The sequence below is a fragment of the Bos javanicus genome, chromosome 1 (genome assembly GCF_032452875.1).
Source record: "Bos javanicus breed banteng chromosome 1, ARS-OSU_banteng_1.0, whole genome shotgun sequence".
NCBI classification, from domain to species: Eukaryota; Metazoa; Chordata; class Mammalia; order Artiodactyla; family Bovidae; genus Bos; species Bos javanicus.
The window spans coordinates 42,557,217-42,584,818 of NC_083868.1; the positions used below are offsets into that span (position 1 = coordinate 42,557,217).

Below are 27,602 nucleotides of genomic sequence, written 5' to 3' on the forward strand. Positions count from 1 at the left end.
CCTTGCTTTCATACATTCTGAGTTAACCCCCACCATTCCCTTTCCTCAGTGGATATGACTCTCTTGTTTCTCTCTTGTTTATAGCTCTCTTTGGGTTTCTCAGTCCCCTTCCTTTTCTTTGAGATGTTCCTAATTATGAACATCCTTCCTATTTCAATAGCCTAAAAAAAAAAAAAATCTCCTTAATTATTCCATGCATTTTGTCTCTCATAACTTCTTTACCAGAGGAAAAAAATATTCAAGTTCTTTATCAAATCCAGGGAAGTCAAACTGCAATTGGAAAGTGATAGGACTTTGAGGAGATGGGAATACCAGACCATCGTAACCTGTCTCCTGAGAAACCTGTATGCAGGACGAGAAGCAACAGTTAGAACCGAACATGGAACAATGGACTGGTTCCAAATTGGGAAAGGAGTACATCAAGGCTTGTCACCCTGCTTGTTTAACTTATATGCAGAGTACATCATACAAAATGCTGGGCTGGATGACTCACAAGCGGGAATCAAGATTGCTGGGAGAAATACCAACAACCTCAGATATATATGCAGATCTGAGTGAAGAGGAAATAAAGAGCCTCTTGATGAAGGTGAAAGAGGAAAGTGAAAAAGCTGACTTAAAACTCAACATTTTAAAAACTAACATCATGGCATCCAGCCCCATCACTTCATGGCAAATAGACGGGGGAAAGTGGAAACAGTGTCAGATTTCATTTTCTTGGGCTCCAAAATCACTGCAGACAGTGATTGCAGTCATGAAATTAAAAGACACTTGATACTTTGAAGAAAAACTATGACAAACCTAGACAGCATTTTAAAAAGCAAAGACCACTTTTCCAACAAAGGTCCATGTGGTCAAAGCTATGGTTTTTCCAGTACTCATGTATGGATGTGAGAGTTGGACCATGAAGAAGGCTGAGTGCCAAAGAACTGAAGAAGGCTGTGGTGCTGGAGAAGACTTGAGAATCCCTTGGACAGCAAGGATATCAAACCAATCAATTCTAAAGGAAATCAACTCTAAATATTCATTGGAAAGACTGATGCTGAAGCTGAAACTCCAATACTTTGGCCACCTGATGCAAAGAGCTATCTCACTGGAAAAGACCCTGATGCTGGGAAAGATGGAGGGCAAGAGAAGAGAGAAGGGGGCAACAGAGGATGAGATGGTTGGATGGCATCACTGACTCAATGGACATGAGTTTGAGCAAGCTGTGGGAGATAGGACAGGGAAGCCAGACACACTCAGTTCAAAAGAGTTGGACACAGTTTAGCGAGTGAACAACAACAGGACTTTGAAATTAGGCAGGACTTTACAGTTCGATGTAGTGTTTTAAAACAATGTTTACAAGGAGAGAGTGGGTGGCTCCATCACAAGTGAGGTAGTTGGGAATGTAACTGACTGTTTTGCCTAAGTTCCTGCCAGGAAATAACAGGAGCACCAGGTATAGAATTTTAGTTGAAATAGCAATTTCCTTACTACCTCCTTATCTTGCTTCTTTGAGGATGTTACTTAATCTCATTGAAATTTTGACCTTCAGCATAAAACAGAATTAGATATAATTATTTTCCTCATTAATCTTCATGTAAAAAAGGTACACGTGCATTTACCTGTGTGTTTATGTGTGTGATTTGAACAGGCTTATGAGTGGCACAAAACAAAACGAGAAACCTCATTCATGAAAACTCACCCGCTTGCAAGGATTAAGACAATATACCATAAACTATGATTTTGTAGCAAGTCATAGGCAACTATTTGTAATCTCCATTGTTTTCCTACTTACAAAGATGGTTTGTGGCAGCAATAAAATCATGGAAGGAAGCCAGATTCCTACAAATTGGACTGCTTTAATATAAGTATTTTATACAATACTGAAACTTCTTTTATATACAGGGAATGTCAAGGGATATATATTCATATATGAGGGCTCTACTTTGGGAGAAAAAATGAACTAAAAATAAAAAGTTCCTTCAGTGACAGTAATCTATACCCGAGAGCTTCCAGATAGATAGGTGAGCCTGACATGGCAGATTCTAATAGCAAACAGGGATTCTACAAAGAGAATAAATGCTGAAACTTGGATATGGCTAGAAACTTCATTTGTTTCTAAAATAATGTCACATAAATATTTTTTATGTTGCTAATTGCAACCCATTATAATAGCATACAGTGGAAAATAAAGCCAATGTCCCATAGGAGATGGGTTAAGTAAACAGTGGTACACTCATTCAGTGGATTGTTCTGTGTGTATAAAGATTAGTTTGGCCGGCAGGGGTTGGTGGGGGAGGGGGGAGAATGGCATAGCTGTCAATGATAAGAATCAAACAAATTGAAAAAAGTATTGCTTATAATCCAAGGAAGAAAACCTAGCTAAAAACAGCACAGTTTAGACACATTTTCAAACAGAATATATGTTTAATAAGTCAGGGAGTATCCCTCTTCAGTTACCGTATCCCCAACAGTGTTTGGTATGAGGTAAGTGAGTGAAAGTCCCCAGTCGTGTCCAACTCTTTGCAACCCCATGGACTATACAGTCCATGGAATTCTCCACGCCAAAATACTGGAGTGGGTAGCCTTTCTCTTCTCCAAGGGATCTCCCCAACCCAGGGATTGAGCCCAGGTCTCCCGTGTTGCAGGTGGATTCTTTACCAGCTGAGTCACAAGGTAAGCCCATGACATAAGGGTTCACATTAATAAATGAAAATACATACAAAATATTTTGTTAGAAATATATAATGTTATGCATAGAAAAAAATCTAAGAATATTCATTAAAATGAAAACTGTTTAAGTGGATTTTGTTTGCTGATTGGTGTTTTTAATTTTTATAATAAAATTGTGTTTCTTTTGTAATCAGAAAAAAAAAACAATAAAGTTAAAATATATCTGCTTATAGGTTTTTTAGCACAATCCTTATAAATAAAATAGCCTGTTTCTATATTTAGTCAGTTTATAGAGCTGGCTGGCTTTTTCTTAAGCTTGGAAAGCAACTTATTTTCTGAAATCCTCCTATTTTATCCAAGCTTATCCCTCAGCGAACAATCACACACAGTCTGCTTCAGACTGTAATCAGTAAATGAAGTGAAAATCACAATGAGGTAAGCATTATATGCTCTCTGCCACTCACAGATTTCCCAGGTAAGTGTGACTTCATTCTTCATGAAATAAGAACCAAACCCAGAAACCTTGTTGCTCCCCAGCAGAAATGAAACTTAACAGAAACAGCTCCATCCTTGCTGTTATCAAGAAGTCACTGACCTGAAAAGAAAATTGAGCTAAAATCCTAGCAGCTTACTCTGAATGCTCTAATAATTCTCTTGAGCAGCAAATGTATTTTAGACATTTATTACTGAAAAATAAAATGTCTGTGTTTCTAGACATTAACAAAAGTTACGTTTGGTTGGCCAACAATTGTTCATTAATGGTCCTCAAGAGGAATGTCGAGTGTAAGTGTAGTGTGATAGAGACTCATTTTTCTAGTCTAGATTGCCAAATGTATTCAATGATGCATTTGACTTTAAATTGTGAAATGAATATGCCCAAGGGAAGCATTAGATGTCCTGAATGTTACAGTTCAAATAGAAGAAAGGAGGCAATATTTGAAAAACCAGAGAGTCAGAAGAAGGGAACTGTGTAGATCTGCTTTGTTCATTTGTAGATTTGTCTCTCTTTTTTTTTTTTTTGCATCAATTATATACAGAGTATATCAGAAGCAGAAATGTTAATCCAACTATAGTATTTTGTTTAAATAATAGCTACAAATTCTCAAAGATCCACTTAGGATATTAATCTGTTTTACATTTTGAAAATATAATCCTAGAAAATATTATCCCTTTTAAGTCACGCTTAAAAACTATTTAATAAATAGTTTTAAATTTTATTCATTGTCTATCTCCGATCAAATAAAGTTTTAAAATAAATTAAGTTAGCTCAACTTTGGACAGTTTCCTAGAAAAATATAATCCTTAGAAAGTTTTGAAAGAATTGGAGAGTTTTATTAAGAAAATAGAATGAAATATCCCCAAATTAGCCTGCCCATGAGGGAAATCATAATAGAGAAAGAATTTGCCTTTTGCACCGAAGAGGAAAATAAGTTTCTGGAACATTATGTCATTAACGATAGAGTATCAAAACCAATGTTATTGGTAAACAAGTAGGACGTTATTTGTCTCTTCACCTGGCATGAAATAATTCACATAATTTTAGCTCACTTTATGGTAAAAAATAAATGGCAAGACACCTGAAAGTAATACACTATTTATTTCCCTTAATTCAATCCCAGAAATCAAAATAGGATGAGAAATATTTCATACTTCCTATCAAGAGCTTATCTCTAAATGGAATCTTTTTCACAAATACTTAACACGAAAACATGCACACTGTCAATCTACAAAATGAATGCTGAACATTGGAGTTTTTTTCTACTTACCAAACATTTATTTAATACCCACCCGACCCTATTTACTTAGTTCCACCAAAGTTACTAAAGATTGCTACGGGATACATACATTTCATTCAGTGTTTTCCACTCAACCCCATGTCTGGAAGTATCTTTGTTTATAAATTAAGAGCCCACATCCCTTTGTGGATGTTCTTTTCCTTCTTTTGGCATGCCTTTTGCAGAACCTCAGAAGCACAGTACATATAGCTCTACTTTAACATCCATTGCACTTATTATTGACTATAGCTGCCACTTCACTGTTCCTACTATGCTGTGCACTGACTGATGGCAGGAATGTCAGTTTGTATTCATTCTTTTAGTATATCTAACACCTAATAAAGTACCCAGTACATGTAGGAGGTCAATAAACATTTGGTAAACAAAGGCAACTAATTAAATACCTCCAAAAAGGTATGAAAGCTAGAAGATGCTATTATTGAAAATTAATGTATAATAGCAACTTAGTATTAGGATGGGAAGACTGACGTTTAGATTTTTTTGTCCTGCTTGGTGTCAATAATGCACGAAACAATAGTAAAATAGGATAAAAGACTTGATTGGAGACGGAAGAAGGAAGCTCTTCAAGAGGATCTCAGCTGTGTGAGAGTCCATGGTGCCACCTTGATGCTAATATTCTTCCTCAGAAGCATCCAATGCTGTCAGGGAATCTGACAGCTGGCTAGCACTAAGAAACAGAGTCACCCTGAATAATTGGCACTGAAAAGTTTTTACTGAAAGTGAAAAGTCAGTCGTGTCCGACTCTTTGCAACCCCATGGACTGTAGCTTACCATGCTCCTCTGTCCATGGGATTCTCCAAGCAAGAGTACTGGAGTGGGTTGCCATTTCCTTCTCCAGAGGATCTTCCTGACCCAGGGATTGAACCTGGATCTCCCTCATTGTAGGCAGATGCTTTACCATCTGAGCCACCATGGGCATAGTCAAGCTTAATTTTTCACTCAAATGCAGATAATTTACATTTAGAAAGCAAGGAGAGTCCAGATAAAGTAGGTACAAATCCCTTCCCTATGGAAATTGGTTTTCCATATTATGCATGCTTGTGACCCTTACTGATAGAGCCAAATTCTCCTAAGACCTTAAAGTCTTTCCTTGAGGTAAATCAGTCAACTTTCACATTTTCTTTAGGACAGGATAGGTGATTGGCTGACTCCAGTTTAGTCTGGTACCATCCAACTTATAGTTAAGAGTTGGTGGTTTTCGTTGTTGTTTTTAACATAATCTGACTCCAAACACATTTTATCAATTTGGATTTCCTCTTCAAACATAAATACTCCAGTAGAACAAATTAAACGTAATGTACACAGTGGGAAATAAAATCCTTGAATAGGTGTCAATGACATGGTTGTTCTCCAGAATGATTCTACCAACCTGCCCTCCTAGGGATTTTCTCCTCTGTATCCGAGGTGAATCTGCACTGAGATTGCCTATGCATCTTCCTTGCAAGGCGTCCTCTTCTGAGTGTAGAGAAAAGGAAGTCTGGTCCATGTCAGTCTTACAGTCATGATAACAACCATCAAAGGCCATGGCTTGAGTTGCCTCAATACTGTACATTCTAGAAATCTAACAAAAAGACTTTGTTAGTAAGTCATGAATATGGTTTTAGGAGAAGGAATTACAGTCAAATTCTAAACAATCAGATTTTTAAAACAGTTTTAATAAATAATAAGAATGCTTATTTTAAAGAGTAAAAGTCTAGTTTTGCTTCTGGTGTGTGATTAAAATTCACCATCATAAATGGAAAACATAGTCTTAGACATCCATTTTTAATATGGATTTAAGGAGCAAGTATTATACAAATATTTGAGCATTATACAAATAAATGTACCACAACTATAATTGAAAATGTTTTCTAATTTAGTCCTGGCCTGTTAGACTGTACCACTCAATGTTTGTTTCCCCAAGAGGGACATTGTTTCAGGTGTTCCTTTCTGTTTCTGAGTGGTGTGAATTGTTTGCTCTAAGTTTGTGAATTGAAATGGAATATGATGTATCAACTAAATGGACTTGTTTTTCAATGTAGTTTTCCTTTTTAGAAAAAAACAGAGCAGTATGCTTAATCAGTGTTTTTTTTTTTTTTTTGTCCCAAAACAGAATAATAGCATCTGGTGATGCTTTCCGAGAAAACAAAATCTCTTCTTGATCTATAGGGAGGTTTAAAAATGAACAATATACACTGGCTTCTGTTGGATGAAAGTACTCAGAATTCAAATCGGAGGCTGCAGAGTAAATTCTACCAAAACATGTATTTTGTTTGTACTGACTCAAAAGCCTAATGTTTTACTGAATTCAAAACGCAAAGGGACAATTTTGTGCAGTCAGTAAACTAACCAGCAAACCATATTAGAGTTATGTTGTCCCTTTTTGTTTTAGTCCCGGAAACTTTCCATAGTAAGATGAAAATGGGTAAAATAAACATGAAATAGCATCAAGATTGAATTACTAACCAATAGCCAATAATAACATTAATAATATGTTCAACTCTGGATCAGAGGATAGAATAACTGTGTATAGTCCCCTTGGTGGTTTTGCTAGCCACCCAGAACACTGCTGAGTTGTCTCACTGAACATCCACACTTTTATCTTAATAAAAATGTCACTGTGGTGCTATGCTCAGTTGTATCCAACTCTCTGTGACCCCATGGACTGTAGCCGCCAGGCTCCTCTGTCCATGGAATTCTTCAGGCAAAAATACTGGAGTGGGTTGTCATTTCCTACTCCAGGGGATCTTCCCAACCCAGGGGTCAAACATGGGTCTCCTGCTTGCAGACGGTTTCTTTACTGTTTAAGTCACCAGGGAAGTCCCCAAAATGTCATTAGAGTGTTAAGAAAAGATATACTCTTCTTTGAAAAACAAGGGCACCATTTTCTTTTTCCATTATGATATTTTAGATCTCTAAAACTGATTAAGTCTTACAGTGCACAATTTACCAGCAGGCTGCTAATTTCCACAAGTAGGTAAGTTGGCTGTTTCAACAGAAATAGCTTTTGAACTGGTCTTTTCTTTTTTTCTCTCCAGCTTGCAAATAAGCACATAACTAAGGCATATTATATTTAAAATGTAGTTTTGACGGTCTTAGACTGAATTCTAAGTCCTAGAATTAGGAAAACATTTGGGTGAAGGAATAAGAAATAAAATATTAATAGTTTCCTTTCTCCTTTCTGGGCAAAGGTCAACACCAGGGACAAATTTTCCATGGCCCTTGCTGTTCTCCCAGCTCTTGGTGTCTGGGGGCCGGGGTGGGGGGTGGTTGGGACAGGTGTGCGGTGGTGGTGATGGGGTGGTGGTGGTAGGAAATGACCTGTGCTTGGTGCCAGTGGTGGTTTAGTTGCTAAGTTGTGTCTGAACTTGCAGCCCCAGGACGGTAGCCCACCAGGCTCCTCTGTCTATGAGATTTCCCAGGCAAGAATACTGGAGTTGGTTGCCATTTCCTTCTTCAGGGGATCTTCCTGAACCAGGGATGGAACCCTCATCTCCTGCATTGCAGGCAGATTCTTTCATGGTTTCACAGGGAAGAGCTCTGTAGCCTAACATTCCTGGTCTTTCCCATCATCCGAGGGCTTTGGAGGAGGGAACTAGCACGTGTGGCTTAGCCCCTTTGGAGTTACTTTGGATCTGCATTGGTGTCCAGGTTTGTTCTCTGAAATGAGGTAAAGGAAACTGTCCTTACAGAGAAATCCTGAAGCATCAAAATTTTCCCATGACCAAGGAGAGTAAGTACATTGGATACAGGGATGAAATATTAGTGGGACCCCCCTGGCTCACAGATCTAAGGCACTTTATCCGAACTACTTTACCAGTAACAAAATAAGATCATCACATCCATCTGTCTGGCTGCTACATCTCTCTCTCCCTCAAACTGGTTTCCCAACTCAGGTACAGAGAGAAGAGGTATCATCGATTAACCCCCAAACCTTCAGATACATGTTTCTTCCTTGTGTCTCACCAGAACATCCCAGCCCTTTAAAGATCTCTTTAAAGATCTCAAACAGCCTGTTTCCAAAACTGCTACTCCTTCAGAGCGTATGCTCTGGGCGCTAGTCACAATAAGAATGTAACATTTGTGTAGCGCTATATAGTTTGCAAAAATTTCAGATGCATTTATTATAACATTTGATCTTCACAACAAGGTAATAGAGAAGAAATTCCACCGTTTTGCAAATACAGAATGAGACAGTCTGGGATACTGAGCTAGGTTGTTAGGTTTGGCATCACTTTTGACTCCAAATCTGTGCTCTTTCCTTTGTCCCACAAACATATGAAGGGCAAGTAGGACTCTTTTTTGAGAAAATTGCAACTTTGAAGGAGGCTTAGAAGGGTGGTTTCCAGAGGTTGGGTGGGGGGAGGGGAAATGGGGAGTTGTTTAATGGGTACAGAGTTTCAGTTTTGCAAGGTGAACACTTTCTGGGTTGTATTGGAGAAGGCAATGGCAACCCACTCCAGTACTCTTGCCTGGAGAATCCCAACAGTGTAAATATTCTTAATACCACCAAACTGTACACTTAAAAACAATTAAGATGGCAAGTTCTATGTTATGTGCATTTTACTACAATTAAAAAATGTCTTTTAAAGTGAATGCAGCTGCCGCTAAGTTGCTTCAGTCGTGTCCGACTCTGTGCGACCCCATAAATGGCAGCCCACCAGGCTCTCCCATCCATGGGATTCTCCAGGCAAGAACACTGGAGTGGGTTGCCATTTCCTTCTCCAATGCATGAAAGTGAAAAGTGAAAGTGAAGTCGCTCAGTCAAGTCCGACTCTTAGTGACCCCATGGACTGCGGCCCACCAGGCTCCTCCGTCCATGGGATTTTTCCAGGCAAGAGTACTGGAGTGGGGTTTAAAGTGAATAATGCTTATTAACTCAAAAGAATCTCTTCTGTGGTACACAGAAGATTGTGTACAACTTGATCAAGTGAAAAAAATTCAGTGATCACAGATGTTTTGGTGGGGGTGGCTAGCGGTACAGGTGGGAAGACGAAGAGGTAGGTTTTGGGGAGTCAAAGGACTAGATACAGGTGGCCAAAATCACTATAGTGCCTCTTTCTTCAGTTAACCACTACCCACATAAAGACAAAACAAAATAAAAAAAGAACAAAATTCTTTTCCTCATCACTGTTTTCTCTTTCACTTCACATCTTACCTAATCATTGCTGTTCACAGTGTGCTGTGGATCAGTGGAGTCTGGGCCATCTTAGAAATGCAGACTCTTGGCTCCCACCCAGACCTACTGGGTGAGAATCTTAACAAATCCCAGGTGAGGTGCGCATTCTGATCACTGCATGCTTGTCTAAAAGGTCCTGATTTTCTCACACCTGCATAGCAGTCACTGTGTATGTGACAGAGACACGTACTTCCATGCTGTCGACAAAAGGAACTAAAGAATCTCTGATGAAGCAAAATCAGCTTCCATTACAGCTTTGACTCAAAGGATATGAAATTTAAAAACTGAAGTAGCATTAGGTGATCTGAATTGTGATTGCAGATCTGTTAGCTGTGGATCTTTTGGCAAATCACTTCACTTCACTAAAACTCTTCTGTTTCAGTTTAGAAATAGAGATAATAACCACTCTGAGGCCTACATCGTGGAGCCAGTATGAGGGTTCAGTTCAAGAAGAGGATATAAAAATGTTCTTTTTAAAAAGGATTAAATACTCTCACTAGAAGCATAAAAAATATTAAATAATGTTTTGGTATGTATAAATACTCATTTAAGAATTTCTTCTTAAACCAGTGTGAATGTATCACATTAAAATTATTGCATTATATATATACATACATATGAAAATATATATATACACAATATATATATACACACACACACACACACACTTTGACCATATACAATACTGATGCAAAGAACCAACTCATTGGAAAACACCCTGATGCTGGAAAAGATTGAAAAAGGAGAAGAGGACAGCAGAGGATAAGATGGTTGTATAGCATCATTGACTCAATGGACATGAACTTGGGCAAACTCTGGAAGATGGTGAAGGACAGGGAGGTCTGGAGTGCTGCAGTCCATGGGCTTGCAAAGAGTTGGATATGACTTAGCAACTGAACAACAGCAATACATATATATGTGTATCAAATTAATTTGCATGTGTGTATGTATGTATACACACATATTAATTGGATCCGCTAGGTTTCTGAAGTAAAACAGCATGTTTTACTTCAATTGGTGCCCCAACCCTTTGTGAATGGAGCAGGTAGAGATCAATCAATCCAGGTTGATAAAGCAATGTCATAAGAAATATGTGACAACACTTAGGACCCAGAAGGCACCTTGTTCCCTGTATATGGTGAAGAGAAGAACCTTCCTTTATGCTCTACCACTCACCTGAGTGACAAGAAAAATAAATAAATCCTAGCTCTTGGTGGAGATCTATTATTTACTGGTTGAGAGCACAGCCTTTGGAGTTGGAAAGCTCCAGAAGCATATCTTGATTCCTCTAAAGCTGTGTGACCTTGGTAAAGTTACTCCCCAACTGCTCCTACTTCACCTCTGTAAAATGAAGGTGATAAAGTACTGTCCTCTTCAGGTTACAGTGAGAATTAAGTAATATAATATGTTGGGTGGTTAGCACAAAGCCAACAGATAAGAAACACTCATTAAACGTTAGCTATCATCATCCTTGGGCTTCCCTAGTGGCTCAGATGGTAAAGAATCTGCCTGCAGTGCAGGAGACCCAGTTTAATCGCTGGGTCAGAAAGATCTCCTGGAGAAGGGAAAGGCTATCCATTCCGGCATTCTTGCCAGGAGAATTCCATGGATAGAGGAGCCTGGCAGTTCATGGGATCACAGAGAGTTGGACAGGTTTGAGTGACTAACACACACATACACACACACACCATCAGCATCATTCATCTACATGAAAGGATATGATTTGTACATCAACCCCTTCTTTTCCAGGGTTAAAGTCAGTAGAGGGGAGCACATTGTGAGAAATTCCTCATACAGAAAACCTCCTGGCAAAACTTTCTTTTGCGATGCCAAGGAAACCAGCCAGCGCAGAGCAGAAAGGGTAAAGTTCAAGATTATTTGTCATAAACTTGCATTTTGCCAAGTTACACAAACTTCATACAAGGGTTGCAATACTGCCAGGAGAGGGCATGGATGAGGATAGCCTTTTTCACATTCCAAAAAGGATCCAGTAGTGAAAGCAAGGCAGTACCTTCCCGGTCTTCTTGAATCGTTTCCGCTCTTCCACTGTGGTGAGGTAGTTCACGGCTGCGTACTCAATGACTGACAGGAAGACAAAGAGGGAGCTGACCCACAGGTACACATCCACAGCCTTGATGTAGGACACCTGGGGCATGGAGGCACTCACCCCGGAGAGGATCGTGGACATGGTCAGCACCGTGGTGATTCCTGCCATTCAAGAACAGTGATGAACAGCTCACTGACAGCACCATTCAGCTTCAGGTTCCAGAGCCAGAGGACACCAGGGGGGACATTTCCAGGCTGCTATCTGCTGATCACAAGTGTGTGAGGGCCGGGAATCTCAGCAAGTCAACCGAGTACAGCTTGAGCCTAAGCCAGAACCTCCCGTTGGGTTTCTCTTCCTGTGTCTTTTTCTTACCCTCAGCCCCACTGTCCATGATGTTCCCCTTCCCTCCAGCTAAAGTTTCCAGAGTCAGACGTGTCTCTAAAGATTCATGGCTCCTACCCTCAGCTGGGCCTCTTTTAACCATCCCAGAAAAGTAAAAACGTATTCCATTTTTGAAAATTCTCTGAGATTGTCTATACCAATTTTTTCAGATCCTGCATATATGCATTAATACACAATATTTGTTTTTCTCTTTCTGACTTACTTCACTCTGTATGACCATCTCTAGGTCCATCCATGTCTCTGCATATGACCCAGTTTTGCTCCTTTGTATGGCTGAGTAATATTATATTGTAAGGAGGAGAAGGGGACAACAGAGGATGAGATGGCTGGATGGCATCACCAACTCGATGGGCATGAGTTTGAGTGAACTTCGGGAGTTGGTGATGGACAGGGAGGCCTGGCATGCTGCGATTCATGGGGTCGCAAAGAGTCGGACACAACTGAGCAACTGAACTGAACTGAACTGACCTCACTAAATATTCTGAATATTCATTGAAAGGACTGATGCTGAAGCTGAAGCTCCAATACTTTGGCCACCTAATGTAAAGAACTGACTCACTGGAAAAGATCCTGATGCTGGGAAAGATTGAAGGCAGGAGAAGGCAACGACAGAGGATGCAATGGTTGGAAGGCATCACCGACTCAATGGACATGAGTTTGAACAACTCCAGGAGTTGGTGATGGACAGGGAAGCCTGGTGTCCTGCAATCCATAGGGTTGCAAAGAGTCAGACACAACTGAGTGACTGAACTGAATTGAACTGAACTGAAGCAGAAATAGAGACACAGACATAGAGAACAAACAGATGGATATCAAGGGGGGAAAGGGGGAAAATGAACTGGGGGATTGAGATAGACATATATACACTATTGATACTATGAATAAAATAGATAACTAACGAGAAACTACGGTATAGGACAGGGAACTCTACTGAGTGCTCTGTGGTGACCTAAATGGGAAGGAAAGCCAAAGAGGAGGAGATATATGTATAACTGCACTATGCTGTATAGCAGAAACTAACACAACACTGTAAAGCAACCATACTCCAATAAATTTTTTAAGAAATTTTAAATTGAAGGATAATTGCTTTACAGTATTGTATTGGTTTCTACCAAACATCAACATGAATCAGCCATAGAAAAAAATTCTTCTGAAAAAGAAATTAATTCTAAAACCATTTCCACCACTATTCCCCATCATTTCACAACTTTTACGGTTAAGAAAGTATCTTCATGTCAATCTTAAATCTTTCGTTTGTCAGGGAGTACTCTTTAGTAGCATTAAAGATTGCTGTCCCTGTACTTTTCTTTCACATAGAATACTTACAGGCCATTGTCATTGCTCTCACTTTGTCCCATGTTACTGAAACTACAGCTCAGTTGCGACTCAGATTAGAAGTGTGGTAGTGGAGGCTTAGTTCTGAGTAAGTATTTACTAAGCAGCTGCTGCTGCTAGGTTACTTCAGTCGTGTCCGACTCTATTCGACCCCATAGACAGCAGCCCACCAGGCTCCCCCGTCCCTGGGATTCTCCAGGGAAGAGCACTGGAGTGGGTTGCCATTTCCTTCTCCAATGCATGAAAGTGAAAAGTGAAAGTGAAGTCGCTCAGTCATGTCCGACTCTTAGACACCCCATGGACTGCAGCCCACCAGGCTCCTTTGTCCATGGGATTTTCCAGGCAAGAGTACTGGAGTGGGGTGCCATTGCCTTCTCCGACTAAGCAGCTGCTAAACACCAATTACTTTTTGCCCCACTCCTCCCGTTACCGTCTCCTATTTTTCCCACTTCTTCCCTACTATTATTCCCTTCTTACTGCTTTCTCTTTCATTTCCTTTTCTCTTCCTTTCCCTTCTTTAATCCCTGCAATGGGCATCAGAGGTAATGAGATCAAGATTCTGGGGGACAAGGGAGAAAGGAGCGACTGAGATTTCCTTAATAAAAATGACAACTTTAGGGAGAGCTCTTCTGTGTCTACACTGATTTCTCAGAGAGAGGCTGCAAGAGTAGTGCCTGGAGAGAAAGCCTAGTATTGTAAATATTCGAAATGTATGCTGGCTGGCATGGTTTTATTTTTTAACTTCCCACCAGGGAGGTGCAAATGGAATCCTTAATGATTTTTATAAGTTGTGAGGACATTTTAATGTCAGCAGACAGAGTCCCAAACAGCAGGAAGAACACTGTGATTTACTCCTAAAATGTACAGACACAGCAGGTGGACAGCTCTCAGCCACACATTCCTACCTTTTCAACAAATTCTGTCATTTTGTAAGGTTTTCATCTGAGGGAGGCCCACATCAAAGACAATGACAGCGCTACAGAGCTATTCAATTTCAAATTAAGTTTTTTCCTGTGGATGGTGTAGACCAAAGCCATTTGGCAATCTGACAGTCACTGTGGGAGGACCCGAAATCTCACCTTCACATGGATTTGAACCCCAGAATAAGAAACCTAAATGCTTCTCCAGCAATTACCATTACATGCAGGCCACTGACTCATTGAGTCTCAGGTCTCCCCAACAATGGTCATGTCAACAGTGTGCATATTGGTGGATACCGTTAGCATTCCTTGCTACATAAACATGGAGATATGAAATTTTTATTAAGGTACAGGTGTACGTATCAGAGAAGGCGATGGCACCCGACTCCAGTACTCTTGCCTGGAAAAGCCCATGGACAGAGGAGCCTGGTGGGCTGCAGTCCATGGGGTCACGAAGAGTTGGACACGACTGAGCAACTTCACTTTCACTTTTCACTTTCATGCATTGGAGAAGGAAATGGCAACCCACTCCAGTGTTCTTGCCTGGAGAATCCCAGGGACAGGGAAGCCTGGTGGGCTGCCGTCTATGGGTTGCACAGTTGGACACGACTGAAGCTACTTAGCAGTAGCAGTAGTCCAACTAACTAATGGTAAGTTTATTTTTAAACCAGCATTCTAGATTTTCCTGTTTAAAAGAAGCAGATAGGGAGGGTGGGGAGTGGGGAAAAGGGAGTAAAGGATGAGAAAACTGATGTATAAATTCCTAAAGCAATAGAATTTAGAGTGAGGAGTATTACAGCTACATTAAACACACTTATTATGTCTTGAGCCGCCCCTTAGAAATACATTAATCTTGACAAATTGTATTCCTTCTAAGCCCATTAAAGTTAACACTGCAATAAAGGAGTTTTGAATTATATGAAGTGAGCATTTAGTCAAAGAAAGGACCTGTGTTGGAATTAGAGAATTATCTTCCCACCTACTGAAATTGCTATGCATAGATAGGAAAGCATTGAGACAATATTTAGTCTGGACCCTGAGACTCAACTTCCCTGAGCCATGCAGTTTCTCCCCTCTATTAATTCTTAAGGTTACATATGAGATCCTAGGAGCCCTTCAGTCAGGGGAGGATTGTTATCTATTTTTATTTCTCATTGGCTATGTTTTGCCATACATGATGAGGCAAATGTCAGGGGTGTGGGGCCCCATGCCAGGAAAGGATAATGTTTCCTGAACTGGCAGAAGACTAAAGAGGTGGTAACTGACAGACAGCTCAGATCAGCCTTCAAGTGCCTCTGGGGGATGGGCGGACAGTGAGAAAGCTATGAAAGAACTTAAGAGTGATCTCAGCTTCTGAGTGGATTAAATGGGATGCAATGCAAAGACCACTGGATTAGGAGTCAGAAAGGGATCTAGAGAAAGGAAGGAAGCTTTGGTTGAGTGCTTCAGCCACTGTAGCCCTGAGCTATGCAGTTTACACACATCGATCTTTGTGAGGGCATGAGGGCCTACAGAAGACACTTAGAACTACTAGGTCAGTTCACCCCTCAGTAGCTGTGTTGTAGGGAGCTCTTTTGAAAGGAAAGATGTCTACATTCATCTTTAAATGAGTAAAAACATTTCCCCTGTGGGCCAAGGCAGAAAGAAAATATTAAGTGATGTAAGAGAGAGGAAGGTAGGCTGGATATCCCAATACTGCTCTTTGGACAGAAAGTACCAACCATTATCTCACAGATGTGGTGCCGGAGTCCACTGCATAGGTGTTCTAGTTACTTCTATAATGGTAAAATGAATAGCTTCTAAGTATTATTTTCCAGGTATATGGCATAGCCTCCATTATGCATTTTTCTTTATGAATGAATACATGTCTGAAAGTTTTAGTTGCCTTCCTTTGCCAGGAAATATCTGTCTATTTCCTGGTAAATGACCCCATTACTTCATACATTGTATATGAAGGGGATACCCAACAGGAATGCAGAGGGGCCCAACGGGAATGATAGAGGCAAGCAAGGAAGGAAGAGGATGAGAGAGGGGAGAAGAGAACCCTTCATGACAGTAAAAACATCCTTGAACAACTTTGTAAGAGTTCTTCACTCCTTATCCATGTAAAATTGAATAGAATCATAGACTAGTATTTTAACCCAATACATACTCTGAGTTATGATTGCTATTATCTCTAGTAATAGAATTGCCTAATCACAACTGATACTCTGTGCTGTTCTGCCTCTATTGTTCTTTATCTGAAACATGACAGACGTGGAAGGGTTTTAACCAGCAAATGATTCATCCTTAGTCAGCAAATGAACCCAAATGCAGAAGAGTCTTAATGAGAAATGAATCATCATTGTTTTCAGTTAGTAACTAAAATACAGCTATTAAAAACATGGTGGGCGAAATACTGGCAGTCTAACAACTATATATTAAGCACAAAATACGTGCAGGGCACTGTGCTAGTCACCATCCTTGAAGAACTCATATTCTAATAGAGAAGACAAGATGAGCTACCAACCCACCCCACAGCTGAACAGGAAACAGATGAAGCAGGTTCCTTAGGAGAGATACAAAGCGCTCTGTGGTTCAAAGATGAGAGAGACCATACCTGCCTGAAACCATCGGTAAAGGCTTCTGGCTTGTTCAGAAATGGCTAAATTTGTCAGAGAAAGACAGGTAGGGAGGGCGTTCTAGATAGAGTGGGAGTCAGCACAAATGTCCAGAGGTGAGAGAAGCAGATAGGCACAAGGGCCTGTTTGAGAACACTGAATATTCAAATTGACTGAAGCTTATTAAGGTAAGTCTGGTGGCTCAGACAGTAAAGAATCCGCCTTCAGTGCAGGAGACCCAGGTTTGATCCCTGGGTTGGGAAGATCCCCTGGAGAAGGAAATGGCAACTCACTCCAGTATTCTTGCCTGGAGAATTCCATGGACAGAGGAGCCTGGTAGGCTACAGTCTATGGGATTGCAAAGAGTCAGACACAACCGAGCTACTTTCACTATTAGGGCAAGTATTTTAGGGCAGGGGTGTGGCTGAAAATTTGGCAAATAAAAACAGAATATTCAGTTATATTTGAACTTCAGATAAACAATGAATAATGTTTCAGTATCAGTGTGTTCCATGCAATATTTCAGATGTTCCTATACTCAAACATTGTTTGGTGCTTAACTAAAATACAAATTTAACCCAGTATCCTGTGTTTTATCTGACAAGCCTCAAGGGACACCTTGAATTCCAAGTTGAGTGTATTTACTGCAATCACATTTGAGATTGAGAGTATGATGATCACATTTGTGTCACAGAAGTATCACTCTGGTGGTAGGGTTGAACTTGGGCAAGAAGAAAAGGAGGTGAGATAAGCAGTTACAAGGCTTCTGCAAGACCAAACTCCATCTTTGTACAAATTACTGAGAGGTATCCCTTCCTCTGGAGGATGTCACTCCAAACCACGTGCCAAGGAGCTTGGGCTGGATCTCTGCTCCCCACTAGGTGCATCTATAAGTTAGGAGTTTGGGAGTAACAGATACACACTGCTGCTGCTGCCGCTGCTGCTGCTGCTGAGTCGCTTCAGTCGTGTCCGACTCTGTGCGACCCCATTGACAGCAGCCCACCAAGCTCCCCCGTCCCTGGGATTCTCCAGGCAAGAACACTGGAGTGGGTTGCCATTTCCTTCTCCAATGCATGAAAGTGAAAGTGAAGTCGCTGAGTCGTGTCCGACTCTTAGCGACCCCATGGACTGTAGCCCACCAGGCTCCTCCGTCCATGGGATTTTCCAGGCAAGAGTACTGGAGTGGGGTGCCATTGCCTTCTCCGACAGATACACACTACTATATATAAAAGAGATAACAACAAGGACCTACTGCATAGCACAGGGAATTGTACTTAATATCCTGTAATAACCTATAATGGAAAGGAATCTAAATCACTTCGCTGTATACCCGAAACTAACACAACACTGTAAATCAACTATACTTCAATAAACAAATAAATTAAAAAAAAAAAAAAGATGGCAAAGTATCTTTCAAAGAACCTGAGGGTGGGAGGAAACAAAAGCCTGAGAACATAGTAGTGTTCTAGAAATGTTTGTTCTCTCTATTAAAATGAAGGAGGGACACTTCTGATTTGTATATTATTTTATATAAATCTGCCTAGCAATTTCCTAACTCTGTAGACACAAGCAGCACAGAATTTCAGTGTTGCCCATTCAGTCCAACCTGCCTGAGAGCCAGCTTTTATTGCTGTCATTTTCATGATATAAGAGCTAAGCAGTCAGCTTCAGGGATCCCATTGAAACTCATGTCCATAAACCTTTAGAGACTGAATGCCTTTCTCATTCTGTGTCAAGGGCTGGAAATGGGCCTTTAGTCTCCTCTTTGGGTCTATACTGCCCCACTGCTGTACTGAGGTCAGGGCCAGGCTGGTCTGATATGAAGGAACAGCCACAATAATTTAGTTACTCATTCAGATGGTATTTTCCCCCTTGAAGACATTCAAGACTCAAATGCTTGTGAACTGAAACTTTTAGTAGGGGAAAGAGGTAAACAAATCATTAATATTAATGACAATTTATGTCTTTCAAATATCTTTAGAAGTATGCATATAATTTGTCAACATTAACTTAGAAATCACTCCTTCTGGAATGAATTGTGTGATAATTATGATGACTGTGAACCACTTATAACAATCTTCTCCCTAAACAGAGCATTATGGGTGAAAGAACAAAATCAGCCCAAATGAGAGAGTTCTGCCCCAAACCAGCCAAGAAGGCAGGTGGGTCTGATTCCTGGGTTCTCATTAAGTAACATGTTGTCTAAGTACTTAGCTTGGCAAGTCTACTTTATAAGGACTCAATCAAAATCGCTAAGTGGGTCTGAAGTGGTTTCCATAAATCTGTGTGTGTGACAGTGGCATGTGATGTCTCTAGATAGAGTGACAATCACACCTGTTAATGAGGCTGGCAATGTTTCCCTATTTGTAATCTCTGAAGTGCCACGACACCTAAAATTCTGCTGTAATGGATTCTGATTTCAGTATTTATTAACAGGCTATGCCATAATTTTTTTTAAACTAGCTCTTATGTTTCCAAATTCAAGCATTCGACTCTCCAAGAGGTAATTTATTAAGGTACCAATAGTAGAGTGTAAATTCATTTGAACTGAAAACTTCTGCAATGTAAGGGTCTGTCAGGCAAAGTGAAGTGAACTTGGGCAAGAGACAGGGAGGTTTTCCTGAAAGGCAGAAAAGAGACATTTGTGAAGTGAGTCTGTTTCTGCTTCATAACTTCACCCTCTCTCCTCCCTACCCTCCACCTTGGGTCAGTTGGTGCAGTCTTCATACTGAATGTCTTGGTTTCCGAGGAAAGAGTCTAGCTACAATTTGCCTTTATGGCTGTCAAGCCAAATACTGTAACCTGAGTGCACATCATAACTAGCCCTACTAACCCATCACCTCTTTCCCTCTCCACATATCACCAATTCATTCACCCTCCTTGACATTTCTCCCACATTAACATTTCACAAAGGTACAGAAAGACTCACCCAAGGAAACTCTTGCGGGGACAGCTCTTCGGTCGATCCAAAATGAAACCCAGGAAAGCATTACCATCAACATAGCTGGGAAATAGGTTTGCAGGACAAAGAAGAAAATATGTCTCCTTAGCACAAAGTTGATGAAAAGCCTATTATACCAACCTATGAGGAAAAGTCAAAGTTTTCATCAGAACAGGCTTTTTTTTGGTGGAAATGCCATACTTAGTGACAATAACCTGCTTCTTTAGACTCCAAGCTCTTAGGTAACATGGAACTTAAGACACCCTTGTTTACCCAGTACAGGGATAGGACCTGGGCCTCCAATGTTGGTTGAACTAACTGAACTGCAGTAGGTTTAATTGTCTGACTCTAAGGTTCTCCTTTAAATTTCATATTTGCTGTTCAGGGATGAATGGTTATTATATTTTGTGGGGTGGCCTTTAGAGACCTTACTCCAAAATGTTTTGTGTTTGCAGTGTTTCTTCAGGTGAAAAAGTCTTCAATATATGGCTAATGACTGATGCAAGAGCCAATAAACCACTTATGAGCTGTAACAAATGACATGAAACATTTCATCTGGAGGAAAAGATTCACAGCAGCTTCTCTGTCCTTGGATTCCAAGTTAGGATCCAGATAGCTAGGGATTCAAAGAGGGGCTGGGGGAAGGGAGTATCCATAAACAATTTTTATTATTTCAAAGTTTCGAGGCTACCATTAATTTATCTATTCTAATCTGTTGAAAAGTAGCCAAATGGTGTCTCTTTGTCTCTTGTTGGAATTATATAAATTCATGTTGGTATTAGTTTGTACTGATCAAAGCACCAGTTGCGGTCATGTCAATATGCATAATTTGTTCAGCTTCCCATTTCACATTGGCTGCAAGGAACCATGTTTAGAAGGTTAGAGCATGCTTTTGGACCATCTATAGGACTTCTCTGATGCCATTTCCTGGTAACTACATGTTAGATTCTATATGATAACTTATGCTTATTTTACATTTTTCTTTCTCATATTTCTCTTTCATATCATCTTGCTTTATTTTACAATGATGCCAATCTTATTAAATCTTTCCTAAAGTAAGCAATGAATAATGAAAATATACCTTTTATAAATAAGTGGTAAGATTAATTTTTCCATTATAAATGCAGTTGACTGTAATCCAAATTATTCAGGATTTTAACCTATATTTTAACCTATAGTCTTTTAACCTATAGGTTAAAAATAATAAAATTGAGTTATAGGTGTTACAAGGTTGGAGAACTCTTCTACTTCCCCAGTAGTAATTTCTGAACCCAAGATGGCAAACTTACTAGACAGATCGGGTAAACATTTAGGCAAACATATACCTGGTCAATCTTCACTGAGTTTGCAGACTGTATGCCTAGTATTCTATTCTTAATGAACTGTTGGTTACCTTTCTTTTTCCTACTTGTTTTAGTTTCTCTCACTATCAGTTGATATGCATCAGGAACACTAAACAATTTCATTACCAAGAGTAATAAAAGATACATGATGTATTATACTCTAAAGTCAAAATATGCCTTTTTTTAAGCTACTCATTGTCTTGTATTACCCATGTTACATTCCACTTTATTATAGTCTGCAGTTGAGAGTTTTGATTATGGCTATAGAGTGGAATAATAGCATCTCTGATGTTATAGCTTCGTATAATTATTGTGAAATTATAAGGGATAAGGAAAAGCTGGAAAGTACTTCATAAAGACACACTTACGCATATGCTTTTAAGTTCTGAAATGTATTTGGGCAACGAGGTCTTTTTTTAACTCATAATTTTCTGAATAATTTTTTTTTTTTTTTTGGCAACCAAGCAGGAGACATGTTGCTCTGTCTTGAAGTTTTTCTGGGAAGGGGAGACGAGGGATAGTTCTGTTGTTGAAGTTGTAGCTGGGAAGAGCTCCCTTTACCCACCAGGAAAGATAGTGCTGCTCTGGAAAGGAGTGGAGCTCTCATTCCGGGAGTGCAAAAGAGTAGGACTCTATTTTTGATATTTGACTACTGATAGCTCTCTAGCTCCACTTCTCCTTCTGCTCCACACCTGGGCAAGCTAGGAAGAAAGCCAGATGTTCTCTCTTTACTGATGGAAAGATCAAACCATGAAAACATGGCCCCATGCAAGGAGCCCTCACTTGAGTCCCACTTTCTAAGCACCACAGAACCCCAAGTCCAGAGGCCCCTTCCTGTTCTCTCAAGACATTTTCAGATATGCTTTGAAGCCTGCCCTGCTCTCTCTAGAAAACCTCATTATGTCAGTAATAAATCTCTGTATACCCTTTCAGCATCTGTGTGCCATCACCAGTTTTGACATCTGAACCAAATTTTGGGTGGAAGTGTCCACCCACCTCCATCTGGTTGCCACATGGTAGAAAGAAAGGAAGTTTATGAAAGAGAGAGAAGGGCTGGAGAACTGGCAGCAGGGAAATGGAAGAGGCGGGCAGTGACTGGGCACTTAGTCCAAGACAATGTCCAAGAAGATTTTTATATCCAAAGACTGTCACCTTCAATGGCCTGTTGATGCTAAGGCTTCATTCTGTGTTGAAAGGCTAAAGATGCTGCTGCTGCTGCTGCTAAGTCACTTCAGTTGTATCCGACTCTGTGCGACCCCATAGATGGCAGCCCATCAGGCTCCTCCGTCCCTGGGATTCTCCAAGAACACTGGAGTGGGTTGCCAAGTTTCATTATTGTAACTATACTTCTGACTCTTGTAACTGAGCCAGAATTGTAATTTTTTTTCTGTATAGCTGATTTAGGAGTGGCGGTTATGGTGGTTGTTTTAATGACAGGCATGAAGACAAAATATAAAATATTTTTATGAAACTAATATGTTTAATTTGAGAAAAACACTTGAATTTGGCTCTCAGGTGACCTTGTTTGGTAATTCATGGATAATGTGAGGAAGAACTATTACCTACTTGTGAACTAAAATAAATTCTAAATGCTGATCTTTTCAAAACCTAAGAAATGCTTGAATGAACTCAGATATTAATAACTTGATATTTGAATACAACTTTCAAAATGCTTTATTCTTCTCTTTTAAAAACAAGTAATATTAGGGGACCATTTGGGGCTCCCAGGTGTTGCTGGTGGTAAAGAATCTGCCTACAATGCAGGAGGTACAGGAGACTTGGGTTTGATCCTGAGTTGGAAAGATCCCCTGGAGAAGAAAATGGTAACCCTCTCCAGTATTTTGCCTGAAAAGTCCTATGGACACAGGAGCCTGGCAGGCTACAGTCCATGGGGTCACAAAAGAGTCGCATATGACTTAGTGACTGAGCACACACACATACAGGAGCCCATTTTAATCTTTCTCATTATAAAGTATGTCTGTGTAACAACAAAAAAATAAAGAAGTATTGAAATAAAATTTAAAATTTCCCCAATATCTGTACTTACTTCTCATAGGCATATAAAGTGCAAGAATCACTTTACTGATCAAGTCATTCGGTTGCTATTTATTGAGCATCTATCATGCCCCAGGCATGTTTGAGGTGCTGGGTGAGAGACAGCGAACAAGGCAGACAGATAGATCCCTACACTCTTTCTAGCCAGGCACTCAGATAAGAAAGCAGTCAAACAGAGATGTATTTCAGGAAGTGGTTAGTGCTGTGAAGACAAATACGCATGGGGAATGGCGAGGAGGGAGGTTTATTGTACATAGGATGGCTAGGAAAGCACTCTTTGAGGAGATGATATTTGAATAAAGTTCTGAGCAAAACGGGGAAGCTGGTCATGAAAAAATCAGGGAAAACACACCAGGCAAAGAAAGGTGAAAGCAGGACTCCTGCAGGTGGAATGAGGTGGGTGTGTTTGAAGACAAGCAAGAAGTGGGGAGGCCGGGCAGCGAGCGGTGATTGGTGAGGTCAGAGCCTTAGGCAGAGAGTGATCATGTAGGGCCTGTGGGCCATGATGAGAAGCTTAAGTTCTGCTGTAAGTTTGATGGAAAAGCACCGCAGGGTTTTAACAGGAAAGAATTGTGTTCTTCATGTTTTCAAAAGAACACTCTGTCTGCTGTATGAAGAGTAGACTGCAGGGGCCTAGGGGAAGCTAGACATCTAGTTAAAGGTGTTTACATGATAAAGACAGGAATGTGTACACATGGTCTCTGACCTAGGATGCTTTGACTTATTTTGACTTTATGATGGTACAAAAGTGATGAATATTCAGTAGAAACTGTACTTCCAGTTTTGAATTCTGATCTTTTCCCATGCTAGCCATATGTTCTCACATGATGCTGGGCAGTGGCAGCAAGCCAGCTTTGGTCAGCCCCATGATCTTGAGGGCAAAGAACTGATATACTTAAAATCATTCTGTACCCAGACAACCTTTCTGTTTTTTCAGTTTCAGTACAGTGTTCAACTGCATTACAGGAGATAGTCAACACTTTACTTTAAAATAGGATTTGCATTAGATGATTTGCCAACCATAGACTAATCTAAGTGTTCTGAGCCTGTTTAAGTTTGGCTACGCTACTTTATGGTGTTCAAGAGGTTAGGCGTATTAAATGTACTTCAGCTCATGATGGGTTTACTGGAAGGTACCCCATCGTCAGCTGAAGAAGACCTGTATTGCAAAGATAGAGACGGCTGCTGGGAAAAGAAGGATGATATTATTGGTCAAATGGGAGGCTTGTTTGGACTCAGGACTAGCCACATGTGCTTTGCAGACAGCAGATGCTTAATAAATGCTCATGACTTGTCCACACAAAATACTGCACCTGTGCTGCTATAGAAAGCAAATCCACTGGATGCACTGAACTCCTCAATGAAAAACTGAGACAGGGAAATGTGCTCATCAGTGTTTAGGGACTTGTTTCCATGTTTCCAGTAGAGCATTAGATCCTCCTCATTGTAGGCATCTAAGACAAGAAAATAACATCCCTGCAGTTAGAATGAGCTCCTGTAAGTTCCATGAGGCCCATGATGGTGCTTTATAAAGTTCTGTATCCTCAGGGTCTGGTCCAATGTCATGGTTCTGAAATATATGTTTGCCAAAAGACTGATAATACCCATATCATAAACACACACACACACACACACACACACACACACAAAAACCCTCCCCAAATTAGACCCTGATTACTGACAGAGTGTGGTTGGGTTTTCTCATGCCCACATGATGCTTTAAAAACTCTCCAAACAGCTGTTCGCCTGTCTGTGTGCACTGTGATGTCACAGCACCACCTCTCACTCACAGGCCTGATGCCAAGGCTTTAGGCCTCAAACTGGTTTTGTGACTGTCTTGGATGAAATTGCAAAGTGAGCTGGGCTTGTAGAAAATTCTCTTGTAAGATCAAATAGTGTGACAGAGAGTTTCCAATGGGTTTGGGGAGAATTGTCTCTGTAGGAGACATCCGTTGAGATTCCCAGCACTTTACCTGCATCATGAAAAATTGCAGTCAGCGTTTAAATAAGTCATGTCAAAAATAGCTGGGGAGGGGGTGTGGATCTAAGTAATTGACAGGGCTCTGGCTCAGATGTCCTTTGACAGGGCTTTGACTGGGTGATCTAAATCTAGAGCTGGGTTTTTCTGGGGAAACAAGATACACCTAATGGAAGGTTGGGATTCATATAAGAACATAAATGGCAGAGTTTCCTAAATTTGCCATTCTATGTTAATAACATTAGCAAGAATACACGTTTTTAAGGAGCTATTCCTTTAAAATCATTGTGAAAACTGCAGAATATGTAGTTACCAAAGCATTTTTTTCTTGACTCTTTTATCTTCTCATCTGCAAGACAATTTGCCATCATCATTCTTACCCAAAAGACCAAGCAAACAACCAACCGATAAGCTTTTTTGGATAAACATATTTAATTTATATCAAAATGTTCACATGCTTGTTAAGATATTTACTGCAAGTATGTGATGGTGTGTTCAGACTACAGGTACTCACTCCATCGGGAGGTTACACTTACAGCTTTCCAGTTCAAGGGAACAGTTTTGAGTGTCAAGAGGAAACCTGCTGAAATCCATAAAGCACATTGCTGAAACAGTTATCCTATAGGAAGAATAAGAAAAAGAAAACTGCAGGTCATTTCACCACACGGTCAAATAAGTAATGTAGCTTAAAGCTATCTGACACTCTGCCTGTTTTGTGCACCTTTCAAGAATAATGCCAAACAGGTGTCATCATCTTCTATCCAAGTAACCCATAAGGAAGCAAACCCAGGAAGGTAGGTGATTGCTTAAGACCCAGAGTTAATGAGTGAATTCCTGCTGTAAGAATTGCTTCTGATCTCACCATTTCCTGGTCAGCTTCCTCTATACTTTCTGGCTTGGATGTCTTCAGAAAAACACACTTCAAAGTGAGAAGACTTTAAATAGACTTAAATATTTTCTGCTTTTTGGAAGATTCAAACTTAAATAGTTTCCAGTAATAAAGAGCTGGAATGGTGGTAATAAAAACCTATGAGTAAAGGTTTCCTTCACAAAGCAAGTTTACCTGAGGAAATTATCTTTGCAGGAGTGAGTGGAAAGCCGGCAGCATTTTCAGTTAGAGATCTATGTGCACAATGCATAATTCAGGTGCTATTAAATCAAAGGGCTTACATACTGATGAGGGCTGTTCTTCACATTTTATGTCCTCCTAGCTTTTCCTGCGGAGAAGGCAATGGCACCCCACTCCAGTACTCTTGCCTGGAAAATCCCACGGATGGAGGAGCCTGATAGGCTGCAGTCCATGGGGTCACTAAGAGTCGGACATGACTGAAGGACTTCACTTTCACTTTTCATTTTCATGCATTGGAGGAGGAAATGGCAACCCACTCCAGTGTTCTTGCCTGGAGAATCCCAGGGACGGGGGAGCCTGGTGGGCTGCCATCTATGGGGTCGCACAGAGTCGGACACGACTGAAGTGACTTAACAGCAGCAGCAGCTTTTCCTGGCTTCAGGCAGAGGCTGCTGAACTGTGGTACCCACAAAAGCAGATCAGAGGTTCATAAAGGGCCCCTGAGCAGGTCTGCAAAAAACAAAGGCAACAGCTGCTCCTACCCATGGCACCCCTCAGTTAATCAGAGGGGGAAAACCATTTTATCTGCTGTGCTTTGAATTCTACTGTCAATAGTCATGCAGGAAAATGCCAAACCAGGGAGGGGTCTGGATAACCTTGCGACACAAAACATACTCATTTTGGCATCTTCCTGGTACTTTAAAAAAGGACGTATGAAGTCTTTCAGTCTCCTTCCTTCAGAGTACACATAAATAAATTAACAGCCAAGGAGATTAGGTAGACAGTGTTAAGGAAAAAATTATTCATGACACTTGTTTAAAAAATGGTAAGGTAGACTCTATTTAGGACAGCTACTATAAATTTTTTTTTTTTTTTTGTAATTGGGAAGAGAGATTGGGATCAACTCCAAACATAACAACTGGGAATTTATAGCAAAGGAACAAGGAGGCCAGGATGGGGGGTGTGCAAGTCAGTGGATGGAAAATTACTAAGAGGAAACATAAGGGGTCGGGGGAACCTGGCTAAATGGACCTAACAGAATTCTTGCTGAAGGAGGGCCAGGTGGTCAGATGTCAGCTGGGGGCTGGAGAGGTGGATGAGGAACCTTATCAGATATGGAGGGTGATCAGATATTGAGGACAGGGGACTCTGGCTAAACTGACCATGCAGAGACAGAAACAGAAGCTCAAAATCAGGGCCAATGTGAGAAGACAGTTCAGAGGACACTGAGTAGAATTTCGTCAAGGAGAGACTCTTTGTCAGTAGATGGTGTCAGAACCAAGCCTGAAACCAGGTGACCTGG

At 40.5% G+C, this 27,602-nt stretch overlaps 1 protein-coding gene across 1 annotated transcript in view; it reads right to left on the minus strand.

Annotated features, from left to right (window-relative positions):
- Positions 1-5,451: 5,451 nt before the first annotated feature.
- The window catches only part of GABRR3 (gamma-aminobutyric acid type A receptor subunit rho3), a 44,367-nt gene continuing 22,216 nt past the window's right edge, over positions 5,452-27,602 (minus strand). The window contains exons 5-9 of the mRNA XM_061437457.1: positions 25,767-25,849; positions 24,566-24,706; positions 19,843-19,995; positions 11,621-11,817; positions 5,452-6,012 (exon numbers count right to left, since the gene is read on the minus strand). Of these exons, the coding sequence (XP_061293441.1) occupies positions 5,710-6,012; positions 11,621-11,817; positions 19,843-19,995; positions 24,566-24,706; positions 25,767-25,849 (877 nt within the window). The 3' untranslated portion in view covers positions 5,452-5,709. The remainder of the gene's footprint in view (positions 6,013-11,620; positions 11,818-19,842; positions 19,996-24,565; positions 24,707-25,766; positions 25,850-27,602) is intronic.